At 44.7% G+C, this 24,887-nt stretch overlaps 1 protein-coding gene across 1 annotated transcript in view; it reads right to left on the reverse strand.

Annotated features, from left to right (window-relative positions):
• The window catches only part of LOC126456974 (UDP-glucosyltransferase 2-like), a 99,928-nt gene that overhangs the window by 61,300 nt on the left and 13,741 nt on the right, over nt 1–24,887 (reverse strand). Inside the window, exon 3 of the mRNA XM_050092918.1 lies at nt 4,209–4,387. Within this exon, the coding sequence (XP_049948875.1) occupies nt 4,209–4,387 (179 nt within the window). The remainder of the gene's footprint in view (nt 1–4,208; nt 4,388–24,887) is intronic.

Raw genomic sequence — 24,887 nt, forward strand, 5'->3', positions numbered from 1 at the left:
CAAAAGAATATTGTACAATCACTGCTAATGCAAAAGAGATGTTACAATAAAAATGGGGGAAGGAAATGACATCATTGATGTGGATGCGTGGTGGCCTAAGCATTATAGGTGAACAACTCTAAGTGATCAATCAAGAGGGAAGGACGTTCCTAGAAGCGCGAAGGTGCTGTTTGCTGCTGTGTCGTTCTCCGAGTTCTAGTATTCTGCAGATCATCCTGGCAGAGTGGTTGCTCTTCTCTTCATTGGCAGCACAGTCCATCAAACATTCCATTTTTCTCAGTCTGAACCAAGCAATGGTACTCTTATGAACCAGTTGAGAAGGCCAATGAGGAAGCACGAATAGCAATCAAATCAGCGAAACAGGACGATCTCAAGAAGGTTCATCTTTACGTCACGACGTCTGAGGCGAGCAAAGCATTCTTTGATGAATTACTAGAAGGGCTGTGTCAATGAAAATCCATACCTGCCGTTTCTAATAGTGTGACTTGTTTTAATAACTGTTTTGTTGTTCAATATCTGTGACTGTAGTGCAGTAGTGTCAGTGTATAAATATACCGCATAAGAAAATAATAAACAGTTCTGTGTGTTGTATGAAGAAAATAATATGCATATATATATATATATATATATATATATATATATATATATATATATATATATATATATACAAAGGAAATAAAACACGAACGTGAATTTCATTGCACGCTTGCATGTCTTGTTCGTTCCATGTTGAGAGGAGATAGGTCTAGTTACGTATTTTGTCAGTAATTTATGGAACAATGCTATTTTGGTTTTATATAACGGCGTGTGTTTGTGTACTTTAAACGTACAAACAAATACATCTCATATTACGTTACAAGAGCGGAAAAACATTTTTCTGTTTATCTCAAAACTTTAAAAATTGGACTTAGTGAGTTCCTATCAACAACGAGTGATTCGTGCTTATGGAGAAGAGAAATGTCTATTTTAGTTGAACAATGGGGCGCCATAAAATAATCCTAGAAAGCAATGAGAAGGAGCGAGTTCTTAACGACAGCGTAGTAGTATTGAAAACGAGAAGAGGTCAAACAAGAGCAAATTTATAAGCCATTATATTTTTACGTGAACTGTGGACCGTACAGGGTGAGAAGAATTATTCATGATAATGTTGTAGAGTTTAGGATCTTCAGGAGTCACAAATCGAAAGGCCAGTAACACATTTCACATTTCTGGGTATCCGTTGATTAGATAACAATCACTTCATAATCATGGATGAGTGAATGAGGAATAATAAAGGAGATGTACAGGACGGTGGACGAGTTTCCGGTGATGTTTAAGTCACAGAGGCGGTACTGACAGATCACAATAGTGATTGCATTGGAAAAGACTTCTGATAAATTTGCCTTGTAAGAATATTTTGCTCGTTACAAATGACTGTTGATGCCACCAGAGAGAGGCTCAATCTTTATTTTACACTTCATTTCCTTCCAGATTAAACGGAATTATACACGCATTGGTATTTCGTTCAGCCATGATAAGCAAGCAAGGGCTTCAGCCTTCAGCACAATAATTACTTCAGTGAAAATCACATCTCATGTCGTACAATTTCAAAGTAATGAGATTCTTTCCATTATTTAGTAGATTGATTCTTTAAGTTCTAGAAGGTATGTGTGCCTCGAGAACTACGGTCCATGCAGTTATACAATGTCCTGTGGAAATGCTGTGGCCGGCCGCAGTGGCCGTGCGGTTAAAGGCGCTGCAGTCTGGAACCGCAAGACCGCTACGGTCGCAGGTTCGAATCCTGCCTCGGGCATGGATGTTTGTGATGTCCTTAGGTTAGTTAGGTTTAACTAGTTCTAAGTTCGAGGGGACTAATGACCTCAGAAGTTGAGTCCCATAGTGCTCAGAGCCATTTGAACCAGCCATTTGAAATGCTGTGTTATCAGTTTCTTTGTAGTGGAATGTTCTGAATTATAACATTATTATATGTCGAACAAACAATTTCAAAGTAATAAGATTCCTCCTATTATTTCAATAGACTGTTTTCAAAGTTGCAGAATGTGTGTGTGCCTCGAGAAGTTCGGTCACTGCAACTATACAGTGTCCCGTGGAAATGCTGTGTTATCAGTTTCTTTAGTGAAATGTTTTGAATTGTAAAAGTGATCCAGTCAAAGTACATGCTTTCCCTTCAAAGTGGAACTTAGGAAACGTTTATGGAACCAGTAGTAAGTCATTTCAGATTATAAATTACATCCGTTTCGGTTACTATGTGTGTCTGTATCGAGTTACACATGATGGGCAGTCAGGTGGCATCATTATATTATTATATGTTGTTCCACTATTCACATATAAAAGTGGCGATCTTTCATCTGGGTAACCTTATGTGATAGTCTTATGCCCACTAGTTTAAACTTTCCATCACACAGGCACCATACATAGTCAATGATTTTCTGTATGTGCACGTAGACAACGACTTTTTTTTCGGAAAAGCACGTTGGTAAACAATGGTTCTAGTTCTACCAATAATTCAGATGGCTAAATTCTTGTCAGTAATTTGGCATTGCATGAAAATGGTATTCAAAATGACATGGTGTTGCAAAAAGGTGTGAAATTACAGTTACTATATTTATCGTCTCTGTTATTATGTACTGCTCCACTAAATCGCACTACAAAGTTCATAATTTCTGTGCATTGGTCCCGACAATTCTACTGATGATTTCCATATCAGCTGTCATTCAGTGCAAATTGAAAAATCTCCAGGTTACAATTTTGCAGTTTCTAATATTTCGAACTCTGAAGTGAGTGAACTATCTGCCCGGCATTGAACAGCGTATGCGCTAGCGTACCAAAATCTGCGAGTGGTTCTTGTTGGCTGAAAGCTGCACCTGGCTTTGTTTTCAAATTTGACAGATGGTAGACATGGGTTTGGCAGCTTTAGTGAACATTTCCACTCTAATAATTTATTTTGGCAGATCAGTGTTTACTTACAGGGTGACAATTATTGAACTATATGAATGAAAACGTAAATTAGTTACAATCTACGGCGTGCACACACTTTATTCAACATGTAAACGTCACTACAGATATTTGGATTTAGGTTATGACATGTTCAATACGCTTGCCATCCTTGGCGATGATATGGCGCAGACGAATAGCGAAATTCTACATGACTTGCTGAAGTGTCGGAACATCGATGCTGTTGATGACCTTCTGAATAGCTGCTTTCAGCTCAGCAATAGTTTTGGGGCTATTGCTGTACACCTTGCCTTTAACATATTCCCATAAAAAGGAGTCCCATGTGTTCAGATACGGAGATTAAGGCGGCCAATCGAGGCTCATGTCACTGGCCTCTGGGTACCCCAGAGCCACAATGCGGTCCCCAAAGTGCTCCTCCAGGACTTAACACACTTGCTTCTTCGATGGGGTCGAGATCCGTCTTACATGAACCACATCTTATCGATATCAGTGTCACTTAGGATGATGGGGATGAAATCATCTTCCAAATCCTACGCGTACTGTTCACTAGTCACTGTGCCATCGAGGAATATCGCACCGATCATTCTGTGATTGGACGCTGCAGACCACACAGTCACCTGTTGAGGGTGAAGGGACTTCTCAATCGCGAAACGCGAATCCTCAGTCCCCCAAATGCGCCAATTTTGCTTATTGACGAACCCATCCAAACGAAAGTGGCTTCGTCGCTAAACGAAACCATACATGATCATACTAACTCCCATCATGTTCCGCGCCCAACAGTGCAGTTTGAACGTCCTAACGCAAACTGTTCAGAAGTTATGACCATTTTATATCATACAGTTCAATAACTGTCACCCTATATAAGTTAATGCATTTGTGGATTCATGAAACCATATGATCCTTCAGCACTTGCGCTACATGTTTGTGGATAACTAAACTTAACGTAAGCCACAATGTTACCGTAATTTTATGCTTCTGTGTTTCCATAACTGACGATCTGTTTTGATTTTTTGAGTGAGATTACAGAACCATTACGTGAATGTGATTCCATGGCTTTTGAGTGGGATGGTGAATTAATTCAGATTTTTAGAGCTGTTACATGTGGCATTAGATCAGATTTGACTAACATAACCAATTACCACCATTTCAAATAACACCAACTGTACAGCTGGTCAGTTCTACTATTAAATTAGGTGGAGCATCAAAGTTTGGTTACAGCTCACCTATTTAGACAAAATGGATGAAAAACTCACTTGAGGAAATCTTGCACTGCAGGTTCATTAAGTTGCCAAGGAACCATAGTTCTTGAAGCAGATCGAATAAACGAAATACTCTCTGCAGGTGACTGCGATGCCATTTTCACGAAATCCAACTCACCGATGATATTGTATGCAACGGATAAGTCAATTTCCGTCAGGTTTTCGTGAGAAATCTGTAACACAAATAAGTGGTGTTAGTTCTTGTTTTTCACACTACGTTTTATTACAAAATATAAGTACAAATGAAGAGGTAATACCACAAATAATTTAAGTCAGAAGTGATGGGTGATGCAGGAGTACCGAAGAAGATACTAGCTGTTAGTCCCAGAGGAAAAAGGAGAGCGCAGAATATCGAATACATGGAGGATAGATGGTATCATACTGAGGATGAGATACAGAAACTGGAAAGGAGCAACACGCAGTCGAGACACTTGGCGGAAAATCATTAAAGAGGCGAAGGTCCACAACGAACTGCATTTGCAACAAAAGAAGAAGAGTAGGTGAAAGTAAGGTCGGAACTATTTTCTAGCCCAGAGGGAGTTCAGCATACTGACAGTGAGTAGAACCGACCGCAGGAAAATCTTTGGCGTCGTAAGACAGTGCTGAACCTGTTTCCTCAGTTCAGTTTCTATCTAACGGATACCACTGAGGACATGTACGTTTCGAATGTCTTCCACGTTGCAGTAACATGACTGACGACGTTGCCACAAAGTTTAAAAACGACCACCACAATATCCGAAGGCACCCCGAAACAGGAGTTCGAAGACCGTCAACGTGTGGAGGCCAAAGTCAACGTGATCAACCGCGACAGCTCCTATATGGGCGTCAGAGTATCGGAACTTGATATCATTAGCATGGCGCCGCACAACGTCGGCACACAGCTCTTCTTTCGCCAGATTTATGTACACAGTAGCACTGAGAGTCGAAGAACGAATTCCGAGAACATCTTGCGTCGGGAGACGCATTTCGTCTTGTATAAACATTCTACGTCATACGCCTTGTAAGGTGTCAGGCAAATCCAACACCTTCCATGAAAACCCTGACATGATAAGCAAATCCAGTAGTATGTCACATAGCTCCGAATAAATCGTGACATTAAATTAACCAAAGTAATACGAGTAACGAGTGAGCAAATGGAATACCAGAGACTAACACAAGAATGCCTAAATGCATGTCATACCTTCCCACCGTGAGACAGACGCAGTTCCGAGGGGAGAAACGAGAACAGAAGCCGAGAGCAGAACCGTGTTAAGCTGGAAGGCCCTACGATAAGGGACGGACGGACACCCACGTCGCCAGCTGACTGCTAGGACCACACCACCCGCAAGTTTTAGTGTGAGACTTTTTCGCGTCTCTGTTACGTTAGGACCACCCCCCCCAGCCCATGTTAAAAGATAGAGCCCTCCAGAAGAACAGTATAGATCTTACGATAACGCTAAAAGGACCACACCAGCTGCAAGTTTTAGCGTGAGCCTTTTTCGCGTCTCTGTTACGTTGCAAACTTTAAAAACATTGCCCCGCCACGAAAAGTATAACGTTTCTCATTGGATAGATAGAATTTTTGTAGGCGGAGCTTCAGGTTAACATTGAGACCCTGATTGGTCAGATGAAAACACAGCCAGATAGGTTTTTTTTTTTTTAACCAACTTCGGTAAATTGTAGTAAGGAGAAGTTAAGAGTGAGTTGCTTCCGAGAGGGCGAGCTGGACGGAGCTGCGCCGGCCGCCGCCCCCTGACGAACACCGACAAGGTAATGAACGCACGCGATGCCGCTTTTTTGAGTTCATAAGGCTTCACTCATAACTTCAGAAGTCTCATCTGTTACACCCCCTTTTTGCGTAATACTAATGTCGATCGTCAATTAGAGCTCATGGTGTTCACATTTGCCACTTGAAGTAAAATCTGAAACGCGATGATTTTTCTGTTATATAGTTATTGAGAAGCCACATCAGCCACTGTAATTTACGTCAAGTTAGATAAGTAATTAAAGATAATTGAGGGTCACTGTAGACCATTTTGATAGTTTTCTCTCTTGTGAAACTTAATTTAAACCTAGATTATAGATGTGATATGGCATAGGCCATCCTTCGATCCATTGTAGAACTTGGAAACCCATTCAGGGAATATTCGTTCACATTTTTGTTGAACGCAGTTGGTTTTTACCATCCTGTATTAAAACATTTCCTATTATCAATAGTGCAATTTATAGACGATGTTTTGTGAGTAGAATAAAATTTCCTGTGGTAAACTTAACTGCTTTTTCGACGTTATTTTACCAGCTAATTAAAAATAGGAAAGCCTTGAACCCCTTCCACTAAATTTAGTTAGTATTAAGATTTTTTTACAGGGAGTGCAGTGGAGCTGACGCTGAAATCATTAAGTATTTGGTTATATCATCGCTAGTCTCACTGAACTCTTCTGAATTCTACATGTCATGTGTGGTGTGGCGTCTCCTTACCAGCAACAGGTCCCAGGTTCAAACTATTCAGTTCTCTAAAAAACACCCTCAGAGCGTCGTTGCGCGAAAGTGGTAGGGAGACACGATATAGAACAAACAGACACCACGCAGAATGTTTAGAGCCTCTGGTCGTTCAGGACCCGGAGGAAAAGTTAATTTAATCGTGACTTGTCGGTACGAAAACACCATGATGGTCGATCAGATCGGACTCTGAGCAGAAGTAAACAGACGCTCGTTCGTTCGTAAGCACCACAACAGGCAGTATGCAGAAAGATAGTGCTCGCCTCACCACTGCCGAAGGCAGGCTGAATCACTTTGCTACTGTTTCTTCGCCTGTTAGCGACCATACAGTAGTACTGTATGCATGCCTAAAATTTTCAAACTCAGATTTCTCGAAAACGGTTCAGAGCTGTTTCTTCCTCATTTCGTAATTTCAACTCTTAGCCATGCTTCATACACCCTGCCAACATGAAATTAATCGGCGAGGGCAAGTACATACTGTCCCTTTGCCTGCACAAGCAGTGAAAGTGGTTTCAAAAGATGTGTGTAATACTACGACGTCATGTGAAAATACGATAAACAACGAGTACATTAAACACCAGTCGGTGTTCCGTACTATCTGTGCACCATTCGAATCTACACAGCTGATGAGAGACTAAATAGACATCAAACAGTAAAAATACTACTGCAATAGATTCAGTAAGACAGATTTTATTTTACCTTATTTCAGAGCGTATAAATGTGTTTTTTAATAGACTTAAATATAATAACGAACCAGATTAATATAATAATGTTATAAAATTGCAAGTGGCCAGTCGTGAGTCTCAACTTAATTTGCCGGTTAAATGCCTGATTCTGTCTGGACTTTCTAGAAATCAGAACGCTACCCATGTGTTTAGATATGTAATACAAAAGTTTCAGATAATGGATAATACAGAGAGGCCTCGTAAATGAGCCATGGGGGCCTTGCTCAAGTTACAAGGGTTGCATAATATTGAAATAGATACGAGTCGAAATTTGCCCAGTTTATTGTCTTTCATGAGCACACAAACGAGAAAAGAAATGTGGTGTCACCGCCAGACACCACACTTGCTAGGTGGTAGCCTTTAAATCGGCCGCGGTCCGTTAGTATACGTCGGACCCGCGTGTCGCCACTATCAGTGATTGCAGACCGAGCGCCGCCACACGGCAGGTCTAGAGAGACTTTCTAGCACTCGCCCCAGTTGTACAACCGACTTTGCTAGCGATGGTTCACTGACAAAATACGCTCTCATTTACCGAGACGATAGTTAGCATAGCCTTCAGCTACGTCAATTGCTACGACCTAGCAAGGCGCCATTACCAGTTACTATTGATACTGTAAAACATGTACCGTCAAGAGCGATGCTCATCATTTATGGATTAAAGTTAAGTATTCCACCAGCTACGTCCGTTTTTCTAAATTCAAATTTCCTTGACCTGTTCCATGACCTCACACCAGACTGCGTGAGCTAAAATGCGTGCCTTTCGGCTTCCTCTAATAATACTGGGTTGGCTCTCCTGCCAATCCACAACATTGGCGACGAGGCAACACCGCGTTCGTAACTATACTGCCCTGATTTACTTGTGTAATTTCTTCGCCACCATCTCCATATGTACTGTCCAGCTTTTATCGCTTACAGAATCAGCAGACGCAGGCCCTACTGGATGCCCTTGGACAGCTCGTCCAGGGTCAACGTGCAACGCAAAACGATGCGGCAGCCGCCGCTCCACCGCTAACGCAGCCACAATACGCAGTTGCACCAACTTTTCGTCCTTTTGATGCTGCACTGGAAAGCTGGACGGAGTGGTCACGCCAATTTGGATTCCATCTCGCCGCCTACAGAATTCAAGGTAACGAGCGGTAGCCTTTTTTATTGTCCTCCATAGTGGTGCACACGTACTGTGTGATAGTCAAATTATTTCCCCGACGCAACATAGCAACTCTGTCCTACGACGAAATTTTGTCTGCATTAGATGCATATTTCAAAGAATCTGTCAATGTAGTTGCCAAACGGTATACCTTCTTTCTTACAAAACGTACGGCAGGTCAGATTAATCGGGAGTGGGTTGCAACCTTGCAAGGCCTTACTAGGGATTGTGCTTTTGAGTGTCAATGTGGACTCCCTTATTCAGATACTATCGTAAGTGATGCAATTGCACAGAACGTTTCTGATGTTCGTATAAGGGAACAGATTTTGAAACTAGTCAATCCCTCCCTTCAACAAGTGATGGACATATTGGATCGGCAGGACACACTTGGCTTTGCTCAGGAATCATTTGACACTTCGCCACCCGTGTGTCAGGTTACCGGCCCGCCGGGCGAGCTGCATGGAACAGTAAACAGTATTCGTGCCCGACCGCGCCGCTGCCGCCAGGCTCTCGGCCACGTGTACCGCGCCGGCAAGCAAATGCAGTGCTAAAATCATGCCCGCGGTGTGCTACTAGACATTCGCGTGAGAACTGCCCGTCACGCCAAGCTATTTGCTTTTACTGTAATAAAAAAGGACATGTTCAAGGTGTTTGCCAGAAAAAGCTCAGATTGAAAATCATTCCAGGCCCTTTGCTTCGCGCCGGAATCGGAATCGAACCAAGGATATTCAGGCTCGCGAAACTTCGCCCATGGAAATTCATATAGTTCATGCCACTCCGCCCAGTGCCACTCTCTCTAACAGTGACTGTGTTCATCCCACAAATAGTGTGTGTCGACATCGCAGGAACTCACGTCAAGTCACAAGTGATTTTGTACCAGTGTCAGTTTGCGCTGCACGAGACAGTCACTCTTGTCGTCAGCAGAACAATAAACTTTTTGTGGACTTGGACATTAATGGCAAAGTGATACCATTCCAGCTCGATACCGGGGCTGCAGTTTCACTGATCAATCAAGACACTTACAAACTGCTGGGCACACCTCCATTGCGTGCCGCAACTGTGAAGTTAACTAGCTATTTAGCCCACAAGATCCCTGTGTTAGGACAGTGCAGCCTTCTTGCAACGTACAAGGGACAAACAAAACTTGTGTCATTTTACGTCCTTCGTTCTTCTTCTGCAGTGAACTTGTTTGGTTTCGATTTATTTCAGTTGTTTAACTTGTCTATAGTAAATCAGGTCCTATCAGTGAACCAGACTGTGCCTTCAGACAGTGTTTCTCGTCTATGTGAAGAATTTGCAGACATTTTTGCACCGGGCCTCGGTTGCGCTAAGGACTATGAAGCACATTTGGAACTGAAAGTAAACGCACAACCGAAATTTTTCAGAGCACGCAATGTTCCCACGCATTGCGTGATGAGGTCGCAAAAACATTACACAATTTGGAATCTCAAGGTGTAATTGAACGAGTGCAGGCTTCTCTCTGCGCATCACCCTTAGTAATTTTGCCAAAACCTTCGGGAAAATTGAGACTTTGTGTGGACTTCAAGGCAACAGTGAATTCACAACTAGTGACTGCAACTTTTCCTTTACCCCGCCTGGAAGATCTTTTTGACAAACTGTGCCCTGGTAAATATTTTTCGAAGTTGGACCTAGCAGATGCGTACTTGCAAATACCGGTGGACGAAGAATCCCAGCGCGTTTTGGTGGTTAACACGCATCTTGGTTTGTATCGATTCAAACGACTGCCATTCGGGTGTGCATCCGGCCCTGCATTGTTTCAGCAATATCTACAAACTGTTTGTGCGTCGGCCCCTACTGCAGCAAACTATCTGGACGATATTGTGAACTCTGGAAAGACGGAAGAAGAACATTTAGCCAATCTCAGGACATTATTTCAGGTCTTGCGACAAAATGGTCTTCGCTTGCGGAAGGACAAATGTGTGTTTTTTGCTCGTGACTTACCCTACCTGGGATGTGTACTCAATGCCCAAGGCATACATCCCAGTCCAGAGCACCTCCGTGCCATACAAGACTTGCCTTCGCCGCAGAATTTGAAGCAGCTACAGAGTGTGCTGGGAAAAATAAATTACTATAACAAATACATCCCACACGCCTCTTCCATTTCAGCTCCGCTTCATCGCTTACGCCGTAAAGGTGTTCCGTTCGTCTGGACGACAGACTGCGAACGCGCCTTTCGTCAGTTGAAATCGGCGTTGCTTTCCATTACTTGCCTTACGCCATTCGATCCCCAGAAGCCCCTTTTGTTGATGGTGGATGCATCGGATTTCGGGATCGGTGCTGTGCTTGCGCACAAAGATGGATCGCACGATCGCCCTATTGCCTTTGCGCCCAAATTGCTCTCGTCTGCGCAACGAAATTATTCACAGATCGAGACAGAAGCATTGGCTCTCGTATTTGGTGTTACTAAGTTTCATGATTTCTTGTATGGTCGTCACTTTACCATCATCACAGACCACAAACCTTTGACATCGCTTTTTCATCCAACCAAGCCTGTACCTCCACATACAGCGCAGAAATTCATTCGCTGGTATATTTTTCTCTCGCAGTACCGCTACGATATCTTGTATCGGTCCACTGCTGAGAACGGAAACGCCGATGCGTTGTCCCGTTTGCCTGTTGCTGAGGATAGAGCATTCGATTCCTCCGAACTTGCTTGCATGTTCATTGATTCGGAAACCGATGACGTGGTTGAATCGTTTCCGATTGATTTTCGTCGTGTAGCTACAGCCACAGCTGCCGACCCTGTCCTTGCTACCGTTCTGTGTTTTGTTGCTACGCAATGGCCCTTGTCGAAGTCACGGATCGCGGATCCGTTGATTCGCCTATTTTTTGCTCACAAGGAGAGACTTTTTGTACGACGTGGTGTTTTGCTGTTGCGGTCTGATAATGATCAGTCCAGAGTCGCGGTCCCACGTTCGTTACAGTCCTCTGTCTTACACCTTCTCCACCAAGGACATTGGGGTATAGTGAGAACGAAACAACTTGCTTATCAGCACTGTACTTGGTTCGGAATCGATGCCGCGATTACGAATATGTGCTCTTCTTGCATGGTGTGTGCCGAACAACAATCAGCAACACTGCGGAAATTCTTTGCATGGCCAAAAGCTACTTCCCCTTGGCAACGCTTACGCATCGATTTTGCTGGTCCATTCTGGAATGCTCGATGGTTGGTTGTGGTAGATTCATTCAGTAATTTTCCTTTTGTTGTCCGGATGTCTTCCACGACGTCATCTGCCACCATCCAAGCGTTATCGGCTATCTTTTGCATTGAAGGTCTTCCACAGACTGTTGTTTCCGACAATGGCCCACAATTCGTGTCCGCAGAATTTCAGTCATTCTGCAAGGCCAATGGTATTCAACATCTGACGCCCGCGCTGTTTTCGTCACAGTCAAACGGTGCCGCTGAACAATTGGTCAGGACTTTCAAGTCACAGATGTTGAAGTTGAAAGCGTCGCATTCTCGGGAGGACGCGTTATTGCTCTTTTTGTCCTCGTATCGCTCTCAGCCCCGAGATGGTCGCTCGCCGGCTGAGTTGCTTCACGGTCGCCCTCATCGCACCTTGATGTCTTTGCTACATCCGCCGCATCAGGTTCCTGTGCAGCGGCAGACACCTGCTTTTGCCCCGGGCGACGTTGTCTACTACCGCCACTATCGAGGTTCACGGCGTTGGCTCGTGGGGCGCATTCTTCGCTGCCTCGGCCGCGCTGTGTATCTTGTTTTGGGGGCCTCTGGTGAGTTGCGTCGGCATCTCAATCAGCTGCGCCTCTGTCGTCGCACGGGATCTGCCGCTCCCCGTCTGCTTTCAGCGACGGTGCCGTCCGGTCAGCGCCCTAGGGACCCATCTACTGGCTCGCCTCAGCCCCAGGTGTTACCGACGCTGCCTTCCATTTTGCCCCATGGCGACACGCCGCCGCCGGCGCCGGCGCCGCCGCCGCCGCCGCCGCCGCCGCCGCCGCCTGTTCTCCCGCCGGCGACGCCCGCAGTGGACGCGTCGCTGCAACCGCCGGGCGCCCCCCTGGGTCACGCGCCGCCGATCGCTTCCCGTGACCAGTTGTCCTCCGACATGAAACTCTTGCCCGCTCCGGACCATATGTCGTCTTCGCCCGTCGGGTGCCCCGGCCCGATGGAGGTCGACCCTTCGGCCCCTCCTGTCTCTCTGCGGGCGCATACACCGCATGTTGGCGTGCACCCTGGAGCAGATTTTCAGGCGTTTCCTAGCTACCCGCGGTCCGAATGGCAGGGTGCGGGTGGCATAGCCTCGCCTGTTGTTCGGCTCCCCACCTCGTCGCATACGTCCACATGGGGTCCTCCCCACGGCGGGCGGGAGCCTTATGCCACAACCGTCCGCCGATTTGCGGGGGAGGAATGTGGTGTCACCGCCAGACACCGCACTTGCTAGGTGGTAGCCTTTAAATCGGCCGCGGTCCGTTAGTATACGTCGGACCCGCGTGTCGCCACTATCAGTGATTGCAGACCGAGCGCCGCCACACGGCAGGTCTAGAGAGACTTTCTAGCACTCGCCCCAGTTGTACAACCGACTTTGCTAGCGATGGTTCACTGACAAAATACGCTCTCATTTACCGAGACGATAGTTAGCATAGCCTTCAGCTACGTCAATTGCTACGACCTAGCAAGGCGCCATTACCAGTTACTATTGATACTGTAAAACATGTACCGTCAAGAGCGATGCTCATCATTTATGGATTAAAGTTAAGTATTCCACCAGCTACGTCCGTTTTTCTAAATTCAAATTTCCTTGACCTGTTCCATGACCTCACGCCAGCCTGCGTGAGCTAAAAGGCGTGCCTTTCGGCTTCCTCTAATAATACGTGGTTGGCTCTCCTGCCAATCCACAACAAGAAATATAAGAGATAATTGCGTATAGATAAGCATGGGAAACAACTGCTTTAATCACACATTAATCACTCGTGGGTACGCCGCAGGGAACTGATAAAGGAAAATGGAAATTATAATGTCTAAGAATTTCGATCAAATTTGCTCTCAATGGTGGTGCAGAAAGAATTACAGATATCATGTTATTTCAAGGAGGTGTTAATCAGACATACAAGAAGTTAACGGAAAACACTTTACACTGTATGAACAATCTTTTGCGAACGATTGCACTCTGTTTACTAGGGTAATGGCCACACGCCAGACAGAGAAAAGTAAAAATGGAGCTGAGTAAGCACATAGCGCTATAAAACCCCGTAAGAATAAATAACGTCTGCTCAAACCTTTGTCCTATGCAACTCCTATCGACATCGATCATCTTAAAAGGAGTGCTTATGCAATGAACCGCCAAAGAAACTGGTATAGGCATGCGTATTCAAATACAGAGATACGTAAATAGCAGAATACGGCGCTGTGGTCAGCAACGCCTATAAAAGACAACAAGTGTCTGGCGCAGTTGTTAGATCGGTTACTGCTGCTACAATGACAGGTTATCAAGATTTAAGTGAGTTTGAAAGTGATGTTATAGACTACGCACGACCGATGGGACACAATATCTCCGAGGTAGCGGTGAAGTGGGGACTTTCCCGTACGACCATTTCAGGAGTGTACTGTGAATATCAAGAATCAGGTAAAACGTCAAATATCTGACATCGCTGCGGCAGGAGAAAGATCTTGCAAGATCGGGACCAACGACGACTGAAGAGAATCGATCGAAGTGAGAGTAGTGCAACCCTTCCAAAAAGTGCTGCAGATTTCAATGCTGAGCCATCAACAAGTGTCAGCGCGCGAACTATTCAACGAAACATCATCGATATGGGCTTTCGGTGCCAAAGGCCCACTCGTGTACTCTTGGTGACTGCACGACACAAAGCTTTACGCCTCTCCTGGGTCCGTCAACACCGACATTGGACTGTTGATGACTGGAAACATGTTGCTAGTCGGACGAGTCTCGTTTCAAAGTGTATCGACCGGACGGACGTGTATGGGTATGGAGACAACCTCATGAATCCATGTGCCCTCCATGTCAGCAGAGGACTGTTCGATCTGATGGAGGCTCTGTAATGGTGTGAGGCGTGTGCAGTTGGAGTGATATGGGGCCCCTGATACGTCTAGATATGAATGTGACAGGTGACACGTACGTAAGCATCCCGTCTCATCACATGCATCCATTCATTTGCATCGTGCATTCCGACAAACTTTGGCAATTCCAGCAGGACAATGCGACACACCACACGTCCAGAATTGCAACAGAGCCTGGACACTTCCGCTGGCCCCCAAACCCCACAGACATGAACATTATTGAGCATATCCGGGATGCCTTGCAACGTGCTGTGCAGAAGAGATCTCGACTCCCTCGTACGCTTACGAAGTGATGGATAGGCCTGCAAGATTCATAGTGTCAGTTCCCTCCATCACTACTTCAGACATCAGTCGACTCCATGCCACGTCGTGGTGCGGCACTTCTGCGTGCTCGCGGGGGCTCTACGCGATATTGTCGGTGTACTAGTTTCTTTGGTTGATCAGTGTAGGAAGAAGGCTTTCACGACCGGATGACATTGCTGCTGGTAAACCTTTCGGGGTATAAGGTCGTGGTCCACGAAACTCCTCTCTTCGTAACATTTCGTGTGGAACTGCGGTGGACATCTTCAGAGGCGTTCCTCCTCTGTTGAGTCTTGTTAACTGACGGGTCAGACGTCTGAGACGACATATGTACTGTAGAAAAACGGACGTGACTGAAGTTACACGTGATAAGCAGTGACGATCCTTGTCAAAGATAAGATTTAACTATCCATTGTCATCTTGTCAAAGATTAAGAACTGTTTACTGTTTCTGCAGAGCTACTGTCTATATGTTGCTAAGTTACATGGTCTCATCTTTCCTATGTAACTATCCCTATGTTTTATATTTCAATGGCTTCTCTACATAGCCATGGATAATAGTTAGTCGTCGTAGATAACATTTTTGTTTCACAAAGCTTCACTTAGTGGCTTCCTTGCTGAAGAGCATGCTCTGCTACTACCGATTTGCCTATTCTCCCTAGTTGGCAAAGACTTTCGTGTTCATTTAGCCGTGTATTTATGCTTCTCTTGGTTGTTCCAGTATAAACTTTACCATACGTAGAAGGAATTTTACATACCACACATACTGACAGAGGATGGCGTTTATCCTTCACGGATCGGAGTGCCAGACCTATCTTCTTAATTGGTCTAAAAACCAGTCTAGTGTAATGTTGCTGCAAGGTATTTCAGATTTGATCTGTTACTTTTTTAATGAAAGATAAAGAGAGAAACTTTAGTCTTCCAAAGTCATTTTTCATGCTGGTCCTTCAGCCCTCTTGTTATTTGGTCGTAGATTTCTGTTTACTTCCTTTACCGAGTAGCCATTTTTCTCTAACCCCTGCCTTGGATATTTTGATTCGGCGTCCAGGTATTTCGGCGTGCGAATCCTTTTGGCTCTATCCATAAGACTTTTAATGACACCTCTCTTGTCGTGAATGATGATTAGAACCCTTATGTAAATATACGTGTTCGATACTTTTCGAAAAACCTTGTGTTTCAAACTTCCATCGGTCGGTCTCACAACTAAAACATCCAAGAAAGGTATTTTGTTGTCATTTTTTGTTTACTTGGTGAACTGGATTTTTTGATTTATATTATTTAGAGAACCAAAGAATTCGTCCAAAACTTCGGTGCCATGTGAGCAGACCACAAATGTGTCATCCACAGACCAATACCAGCGAAATGGTTTCTTATTTGCTTTTTCTAAAGACTGACTGTTCGAATTTCGCCATGTAGAAATTAGCTACAGCAGCGCAGTTCTCGACGAAACGTTAGGTATAGAAGAGTTTCGTGGACCACGACTTCACACCTCGAAAGGTTTACCAGTAGCAAAGGAGTAAGTACCAAACGATGTAGAAGTATAGTTGCCGTCGGAGCCTGAAGACAGGGACTGTGCCCTTTGGTAACTGCTGGCCGATTCTGAAGGCAAATACTGTGCCCATTGGAGACTGATGGAAGAATGTGTGCGTCCATCGGAACTTAATACCACAGTGACAGTGTCCGAAAACTTCACTTCCCCACTCTCCCTAGTGTCCCTGTGGAAAAAACCGCTTCTAGACCTGCATCAGCGTGTGCTGGATGTTCGTCGTTCCGGCGATCTGAACTCTCACTTCTGTTTGGTGGACGCTGCACTTGGGGGGGCTGAGAGGGAACCGACGTAGCTTCTAGCCTGTCGAGTGAACACACGCGGTGCACGGCTGAGGCCAGGATGATGATGACGATGAGTATGAAGATGATGATGATATTTTGTTTATGGGGCGCTCAACTGCGTGGTTATCAGCGTCCGTACAAATGCCCAATCTTTTCATTGTCCAGTACCACCACTTTTCCTGAATTATGATGACATGATGAAGACAACACAAACATCCAGTTCCTGGGCCTGAGACGAGATGTCTGTCGGCCCTGTGACTTGATGCAAGTGATACCTTCCTGTTCATCGCGGAATCAGCGTTGTGCGGCTCGGGCATTATTGGACAAAGTGTCAATGGTCGGGGTCCGTGGTTACATTGTTGATACGGCCTTTTTGCACTGTAAATTCCGCATGACTTTTCTGAGTTATCTGTTTGGTAGATGGTATTACAATATGGTGCGGGATGGTTTCAAGTAGTGCAGTATATGACCTCAGCTCACGGCTTGTGGAAAATAAACTAACGTTAAATCACAGTAAGACTCACTTTTTACGGTTTCTAAGACACAATTCAACAAAACCTGACTTTTTAATCTCACAGAACGGGCATGAAACAGAACAGTTCAAATTTCTAGGTGTTCTGATAGATAGTAAGCTGTCGTGGAAAGCCCACGTTCAGTATCTTGTTCAAAGATGTAATACTGCCATTTTCACTATTCGAACGGTATCAAAAGTGAGTGATACTTCGACACGTAAATTAGTCTGCTTTGCTTATTTTCATTCACTTATGTCGTATGGTATTATGTTTTGGGGTAACTCTTCCCATTCTAGAAGGATATTTTTGGCTCAGAAACGGGCGGTTCGGGCAACAAGTGGTGTGAGTTCACGAACCTCTTGTCGACCTCTGTTCACCAGTCTGGGTATTTAGACATTGGCCTCTCAACATGTATATTCCTTATTGTCGTTTCTTGTCACCAATATTAGTTTATTGCCAAGAATAAGCAGCTTTCACTCGGTTAATGCTCGGCAGAAATGAAACCTCCATTTGGATCGGACTTCCTTAAGTCTTGTGCAAAAAGGTGTGCAGTATACTGCTGCATCCATTTTCAATAAGCTGCCACTCGAATTCAAAAATCTTAGCAGTAATCCACGCACTTTCAAATCGAAACTGAAGAGTTTCCTCATGGGTCACTCCTTCTATTCTGTCGAGGAGTTCCGTGAAAAATTAAGCTGATTCTTATTGTATTGCTGATAGCGTTTACTTAAACTTATGGGCTGACTTTTTTCAAGTTCATGAACATATATTTTTATCTGTTATTACTTTTATGACTACTTTTATGATTTAGAGAAAATCTCTCATAGTGAAAAAAGAGGTGCTATTGCGTGTGCAGCGACCAAGACCGGAGTTCTGTAGAAGCCCTTGGACAGCAGCCGCTTCAAGTTAAATGCGGTCTTCGTGTGGTGGGTCATACACAAGGTGAATGGGAGCGGAATGAGGTCAGGGTTGTCCGAGTCTGATGCGACGTGCCAGCACGGAGTGCGACCTACGTCAGTTGTTCCAGCGTTGTGGCACGCTGCTGCTGTCATACTGTTTGACTGGGTTGAGGCTAGCACCAAGCCGTGGGTCGCTAATTCTCTCGCTCTCTGTTCTCGTTGCTGTAAGTCTCATACTGTGACGTATTCCACTCTTATCGCGGAAAGTGACTACAGATTTTACGCATAAGTGATGGTCGTGCGAGGATGTATTTGCGATTCTTGTTCATACATGTTTTTTCCAACGCCACACGCGCGATAAAAGCGGACGGATACGCCGTTAGCGCCAGTGCCTGTGAAAGTACACTACTGGCCATTAAAATTGCTACACCACGAAGATGACGTGCTACAGACGCGAAATTTAACCAATAGGAAGAAGATGCTGTGATATGCAAATGATTAGTTTTTCGGAGCAATCACACAAGATTGGCGCCGGTGGCGACACCTACAACGTGCTGACATGAGGAAAGTTTCCAACCGATTTCTCATACGCAAACAGCAGTTGACCGGCGTTGCCTTGAGAAACGTTGTTGTGATGCCTCGTGTAAGGAGGAGAAATGCGTACAATCACGTTTCCGACTTTGATAAAGGTCGGATTGTAGCCTATCGCGATTGCGGTTTATCGTATCGCGACATTGCTGCTCGCGTTGTTCGAGATCCAATGACTGTTAGCAAAACATGTAATCGGTGGGTTCAGGAGGGTAATACGGAACGGCGTGCTGGATCCCAACGGCCTCGTATCACTAGCAGTCGAGATGACAGGCATCTTATCCGCATGGATCTCGATCCCTGAGTCAACAGATGGGGACGTTTGCAAGACAACAATCATCTGCACGAACAGTTCGACGACGTTTGCAGCAGCGTGGACTATCGGCTCGGAGACCATGGCTGGGGTTACCCTAGACGCTGCATCACAGACAGGAGCGCCTGTGATGGTGTACTCAACGACGAACTTGGGTGCACGAATGGCAAAACGTAATTTTTTCGGATGAATACAGGTTGTGTTTACAGCATCATGATGGTCACACCCGTTTTTGGCGACATCGCAGTGAACGCACATTGGAAGCGTGTATTCGTCATCGCCATACTGGCGTATCACCCGGCGTGGTGGTATGAGGTGCCATTGGTTACACGTCTCGGTCACCTCTTGTTCGCATTGACGGCACTTTGAACACTGGACGTTACATTTCAGATGTGTTACGACCCGTGTCTCTACCCTTCATTCGGTCATTGCGAAACCCTACATTTCAGCAGGATAATGCATGACTGCATCTTGCATGTCCTGTACGGGCCTTTCTGGATACAGAAAATGTTCGACTGCTGCCCTGGCCAGCACATTCTCCAGATGTCTCACCAACTGAAAACGTCTGGGCAATGGTGGCCGAGCAACTGGCTCGTCACAATACGCCAGTCACTACTCTTGATGAACTGTGGTATCGTGTTGAAGCTGCATGGGCAACTGTACCTGTACACGCCATCCATCTCTGTTTGACTCAATGCCCAGGCGTATCAAGGCCGTTATTACGGCCAGAGGTGGTTGTTCTGGGTTCTGATTTCTCAGGATCTATGCACCCAAATTGTGTGAAAATGTAATCACATGTCAGATCTAGTATAATATATTTGTCCAATGAATACCCGTTTATCATTAGCATTTCTTCTCGGTGTAGCAATTTTAATGGCCAGTGGTGTATTAAACACTTAATATGTTCTGGCGAAATACACCAGGAAGTACGAGTATATTTGCAGTTTATCATAGTCAGTGTGTGCAGATAAATGATATATTGTAATTTGTGTTAAAGCACAATCGGTGCGGCCTTTTGATACTGGTTGCCAGTGTTCTGCTTAGTTACATTACAAGTACTATTATAAGGAATTTTCTGGTGCCCAATAGAGCAGCCACTTAGTTCTAAGTTAGATGTGATGCACCACGCTTCCTTAGGCTGTTATATTGAACAGTTATCTAGCTCAAGTGGTATCTAGGGATATTTAGTGTTGTCAAGGTGGCTTGCTGTAGAATAATGCTGTCTTAAGCTGCGCGGGAAGTAACTAGTTTGGGCTGCTGATGCCCTGGCATGTAGAAAGCATAGCGCGTAGCGCGCAGTGCCATACTGTTAAGGTGGTGCGGTGCACACTGGTTGCCTCATGTTGTCTGTTGTGGAGATTGGTGACCAGAGTTCCTGGGGTTGTTCTCGTCCTCTAGAATAAACTGGATTAATGATGAATTCACTTGCGTTATTTAAATGTGGAAGTATGTTAACAGGAAATCTCAAGTATCGCCATTAATCATTTAATTTGAACCTGTATTATCACCTGAGTAAGGGTTAAGCTTTTGAGTAAAGGAAACGTTTTCAATCACTTTTAAAATTTTTAGTATTAAACAAAAACCTTCAGATTTTAAAGAGCTTTTTTTATACGCTACATGGTTTCTTAATATTGCATTTATGAAATTTCAAATGAAAAGTTCCTTCATAATACCTTTGATATAAAGTTACCTAATCTTGTGATATTCATCTCAAATTTTGCATTGTCTGTCGTAGTTTAAACAATGATAGTGTTGTACGTGGGCCGTGGTTCTTATACCGATTTCAGTTACAGGAATGCGTCTGTGAGTGTCGATAGACCGTCAGAGACGAAGCAACTCGTATTCCTGTTGCTTACAAGGCGAGTACACGGTTCGTTTGTTACATATTTTTACGAGCTTCCAACAGGAACGACTTATTTACAGATACCTGTGTAGATACTAGATTATTTTTGTAATTTCTTGCTTGTGCGAGTGCTTACTAGGCACAACCTTTTATTTTTATTTTAATAACAGCATAGCATACAGTACCGCCGTTGTTATCGACCCTCGTATCGTACAGGCTTTTGTTTGTTTTCGTTAGTGTAACTCAGTGTCAGATAGGCCGTCAGTGAGAAAGCACTTCGAACTCCTGCTGCTGATAAAATGAGTGCACCATTCGTTTGTTGTATATTTTTACGAACTTCAAACAGGAACAACTGCAGTAATGGATAGGAACTGTGATTGCCGTGTACAGATGCTAGCTGAGTTGGCGACCCTTCGCTCACAGCTCGAAGCCGCATTGGCTTCCATCACACTGCTTGAGGCTGCTGCCAAGGGGCATTACCGTGGGGGGCCAGGTGCGGGGATGGGAGGGATGTCGAGCGCTTCCCACGTGTCCCTCGACCGGTCCAATGCTGTGGCCGCCCCAGGTACTGCCTGCACTTAGGCTGACCCACCACCTGTAGTCGAGTGGGAGATCATTCAAAAGTTTGGCAGAGCAGTGAAAAACTTTCCAAGGGGCCACTCGTAGGGCCTCCCCAGTTCGTTTGACAGACAGGTTTCGGGCGTTACTGTGGCTGACGATGTCTCTAAACCAGATGCAGTCATCCACCCTGTTCCAGAGGAAGTTTCTTTGCCCGCAACGTCTGGGCATTCACAGAGGGTGGGTTTGCTGGTAGTTGGGAGCTCCAACGTTAGGCACGTAATGGGGCCGCTTAGGAACATGGCTGCCAAGGAGGGGAAGGAAGCCAGTGTGCACTCCGTGTGCATACTGGGGGGAGTCATTCCGGATGTGGAAAGGGTGCTTCCGAATGCCATGAAGAATACAGAGTACAGCCAACTGCAGGTGGTGACTCATGCCGGTACCAATGGCATGTGTCGCTTTGGATCGGATGAGACTCTCTCTGGCTTCAACCGGCTAGCGGAAATGGTAAAGACTGCCAGCTTCCGAGGTTAAAGCGGAGCTCACCATCTGCAGCATCGTCGATAGAACCGACTGTGGTCCTTTGGTGCAGAGCCGAGTGGAGAGTCTGAATCGGAGGTTCTGGAGGTTCTGTGACCGGGAAGGTTGCAGATTCCTTGACCTGCGGCATTGGGTGATGGGTTTCCGGGTTCCGCATAATAGATTATGAGTCCACTACACACAGGAAGCGGCTACTCGAGTAGCGGGGGCAGTGTGGAAGGGAATGGGAGGTTTTTTAGGTTAGAGTGTCTCAGGGAACCACAGAAAGGGCGTCCGTCTAAAAGGGCGCAGGTAAAACACAGTAAGGTAGTTGCAGAAACGATCGGTATTGTAGTCATTGTCATAGTTTGGGAGAGAACCAGGGTTCCAAGCCCTAATCGAAAGAACTGAAGCTGAAATAGTTATATGTACAGAAAGATGGCTAAAACCGGAAATAAGTTCAGCCGAAATTTTTTCAAACGATCTAACAGTGTTCAGAAAGGACAGATTAAATACAATTGTTGGTGGAGTAGTTTGCCGTGTAGTGAAACTGAAGTAGATAGTTCCTGCGAAATGGTATGGATAGAAGTTATACCTGACAATCGGTTTAAACTATTAATTGGATCGTTTTACCGATCTCTCGACTCTGAAGATGTAGTTGCTGAACATTTCAGAGAAACTTGAGTCCCATTTCAAACTGGTACCCCAATCATACAATTATAGTCGGTGGCTATTTGAATCTACTTGATATGCTGGAAAAACTATATGTTTGAAGCCAGCATAAGGGAGGATGGTCGTATTATGCACCAAGCACATGGTAATCTCCACACATCTGCACCTGCCATATGAGAACAAATAATGGTCTCTTTGCAAAATTAAGTCATCCCAACCCTCGGTCAGAAACCAGCATCAGTCGGATGGGGGAATTGCCTTCCCATGTATAGAGTGCTGTTAACATCAAGAAACAGAAGGCTGCGCTTGGAGTGATGTCAGGACCAGCCAGCACAGATTGCTCACGAGTGGTGCCGCACTGAGATGAGCGATGAATCACGGTTCTACACTTATCTGGATTACAATCACCGGCGGGTATGATGGCAGTCTGGGGAGAGGTCATTTTCTTCCAGTGTTTTGGGCTCAGTGGTGTTACTCTGGGTATCATGAAGTGGGGAGCCATCGGGTATGACTTCTAGCAGAGATTGAGGGAACTCTGATGGCACAATGGCACATCGCAAACATCCTGCACCCCCATGCGTTACCTCTCACGCAACAGTATCATGATGCCACTTTTCAACACCGTTATGATCGTCCAGAGATGGTAGGTGTGTCTATGAACTGCATTCGTGGTGCTGAGGTACTCCTCTGGACAACAAGATCCGCAGATCTGTCCCCTATACAGCAGAATCATTTATTCCTGAGACAACGCTTCTCCCAGAAAACAAAAGAAAATCCCAAAAAAACATTGTGTAAGGGATAATCTAGTGAGCAAAGGAGAGCTATGACATTCTTTCCTTACCTAGTGCTTAGTGAAAATATTGTTACAACTTGTTCGATAACATGAGAGCAATACAAAAGCCTACAGAATTGTTTAAAAGTGATGGAGAAGTGCTGTTTCTAAAATAAAGATTAATAACTTAGAAAACAAAAAGCAGTAAATCGATTTTAATAGACTGTAATGAATTCAGAAACTTTATTTCTTACTTCAGAAAATATTTTAAACTGATAGTGTATTATAGGACTTATTTTCCTACACTATCCCAGGTGTTCTTAGTAACAAAAAAGTTACTATTTGTTATGGTTCACAAATTTCGACTCAGGACATGTTTCTTTAAAGAAAAAGGAAATAATTTTACTACATTTCTGTTACATTATAAAGTTACACTGTTAGAAATTCAATAAAGAATGAGAGCACATAAAAACAACACATCTACGTAAAGAGATTTGTTAACATAATTTTAAACCAGCATTTGTTGTGGGTTTAGCTAGTAGTTCACCATAAAGGTCACGTTGTTCTGTTGATACGTACGACTGAAGTTTCCTTATGCAACTAATTTCTTCTCGTTTAGTCCCATATAGCTGTGTGGATAAGCAGGAGCACATGGCAACAATGTACGGTTGATTATAGAAAGCCTCCCCGCATAATAAAAATAAAATTTTGCATTATTTCTCATCGTATTGTTGATATTAACTACATTAATGGAGAGTTTCCTGCATAGAACGCTTCCTATTCTGATATCTCACGCACACATTTAGAGCAGAAACAGTACCCCTCCAGGAGGAGCGTCGTTTCTGCACTAAACTGAAATTTTACCTCCTGGCTGTAGGCTACGGATGTATTATAGACGCGTTCTTTCCATATAAAACTGTAGGTATTGCTTCTATAATCACGAAAACGCGAATAATTCACACAGTGTCATAAAGCGGAGAAGCGCTTTTTCTGCAGTAGACGATTGATCATGTGTTTAACAGGCTTGGACGTTATTGTGTTCCATTCTGTCCCAGTGTCAGTATTCAGTATGTCTAGGACCAGATACAACAGTCTGATGCCACGTGCGAGCACGGAGTGCGACCTACGTCAGTTGTTCCAGCGTTGTGGCACGCTGCTGCTGTCATACTGTTTCTCTGGGTTGAGGCTAGCACCAAGCCGTGGGTCGCTAATTCTCTCGCTCTCTGTTCTCGTTGCTGTAAGTCTCATACTGTGACGTATTCCACTCTTATCGCGGAAAGTGACTACAGATTTTACGCATAAGTGATGGTCGTGCGAGGATGTATTTGCGATTCTTGTTCATACATGTTTTTTCCACCGCCACACGCGCGATAAAAGCGGACGGATACGCCGTTAGCGCCAGCGCCTGTAAAAGTACACTAGTGGCCATTAAAATTGCTACACCACGAAGATGACGTGCTACAGAC

This window comes from Schistocerca serialis, chromosome 2 (assembly GCF_023864345.2).
Source record: "Schistocerca serialis cubense isolate TAMUIC-IGC-003099 chromosome 2, iqSchSeri2.2, whole genome shotgun sequence".
NCBI classification, from domain to species: Eukaryota; Metazoa; Arthropoda; class Insecta; order Orthoptera; family Acrididae; genus Schistocerca; species Schistocerca serialis.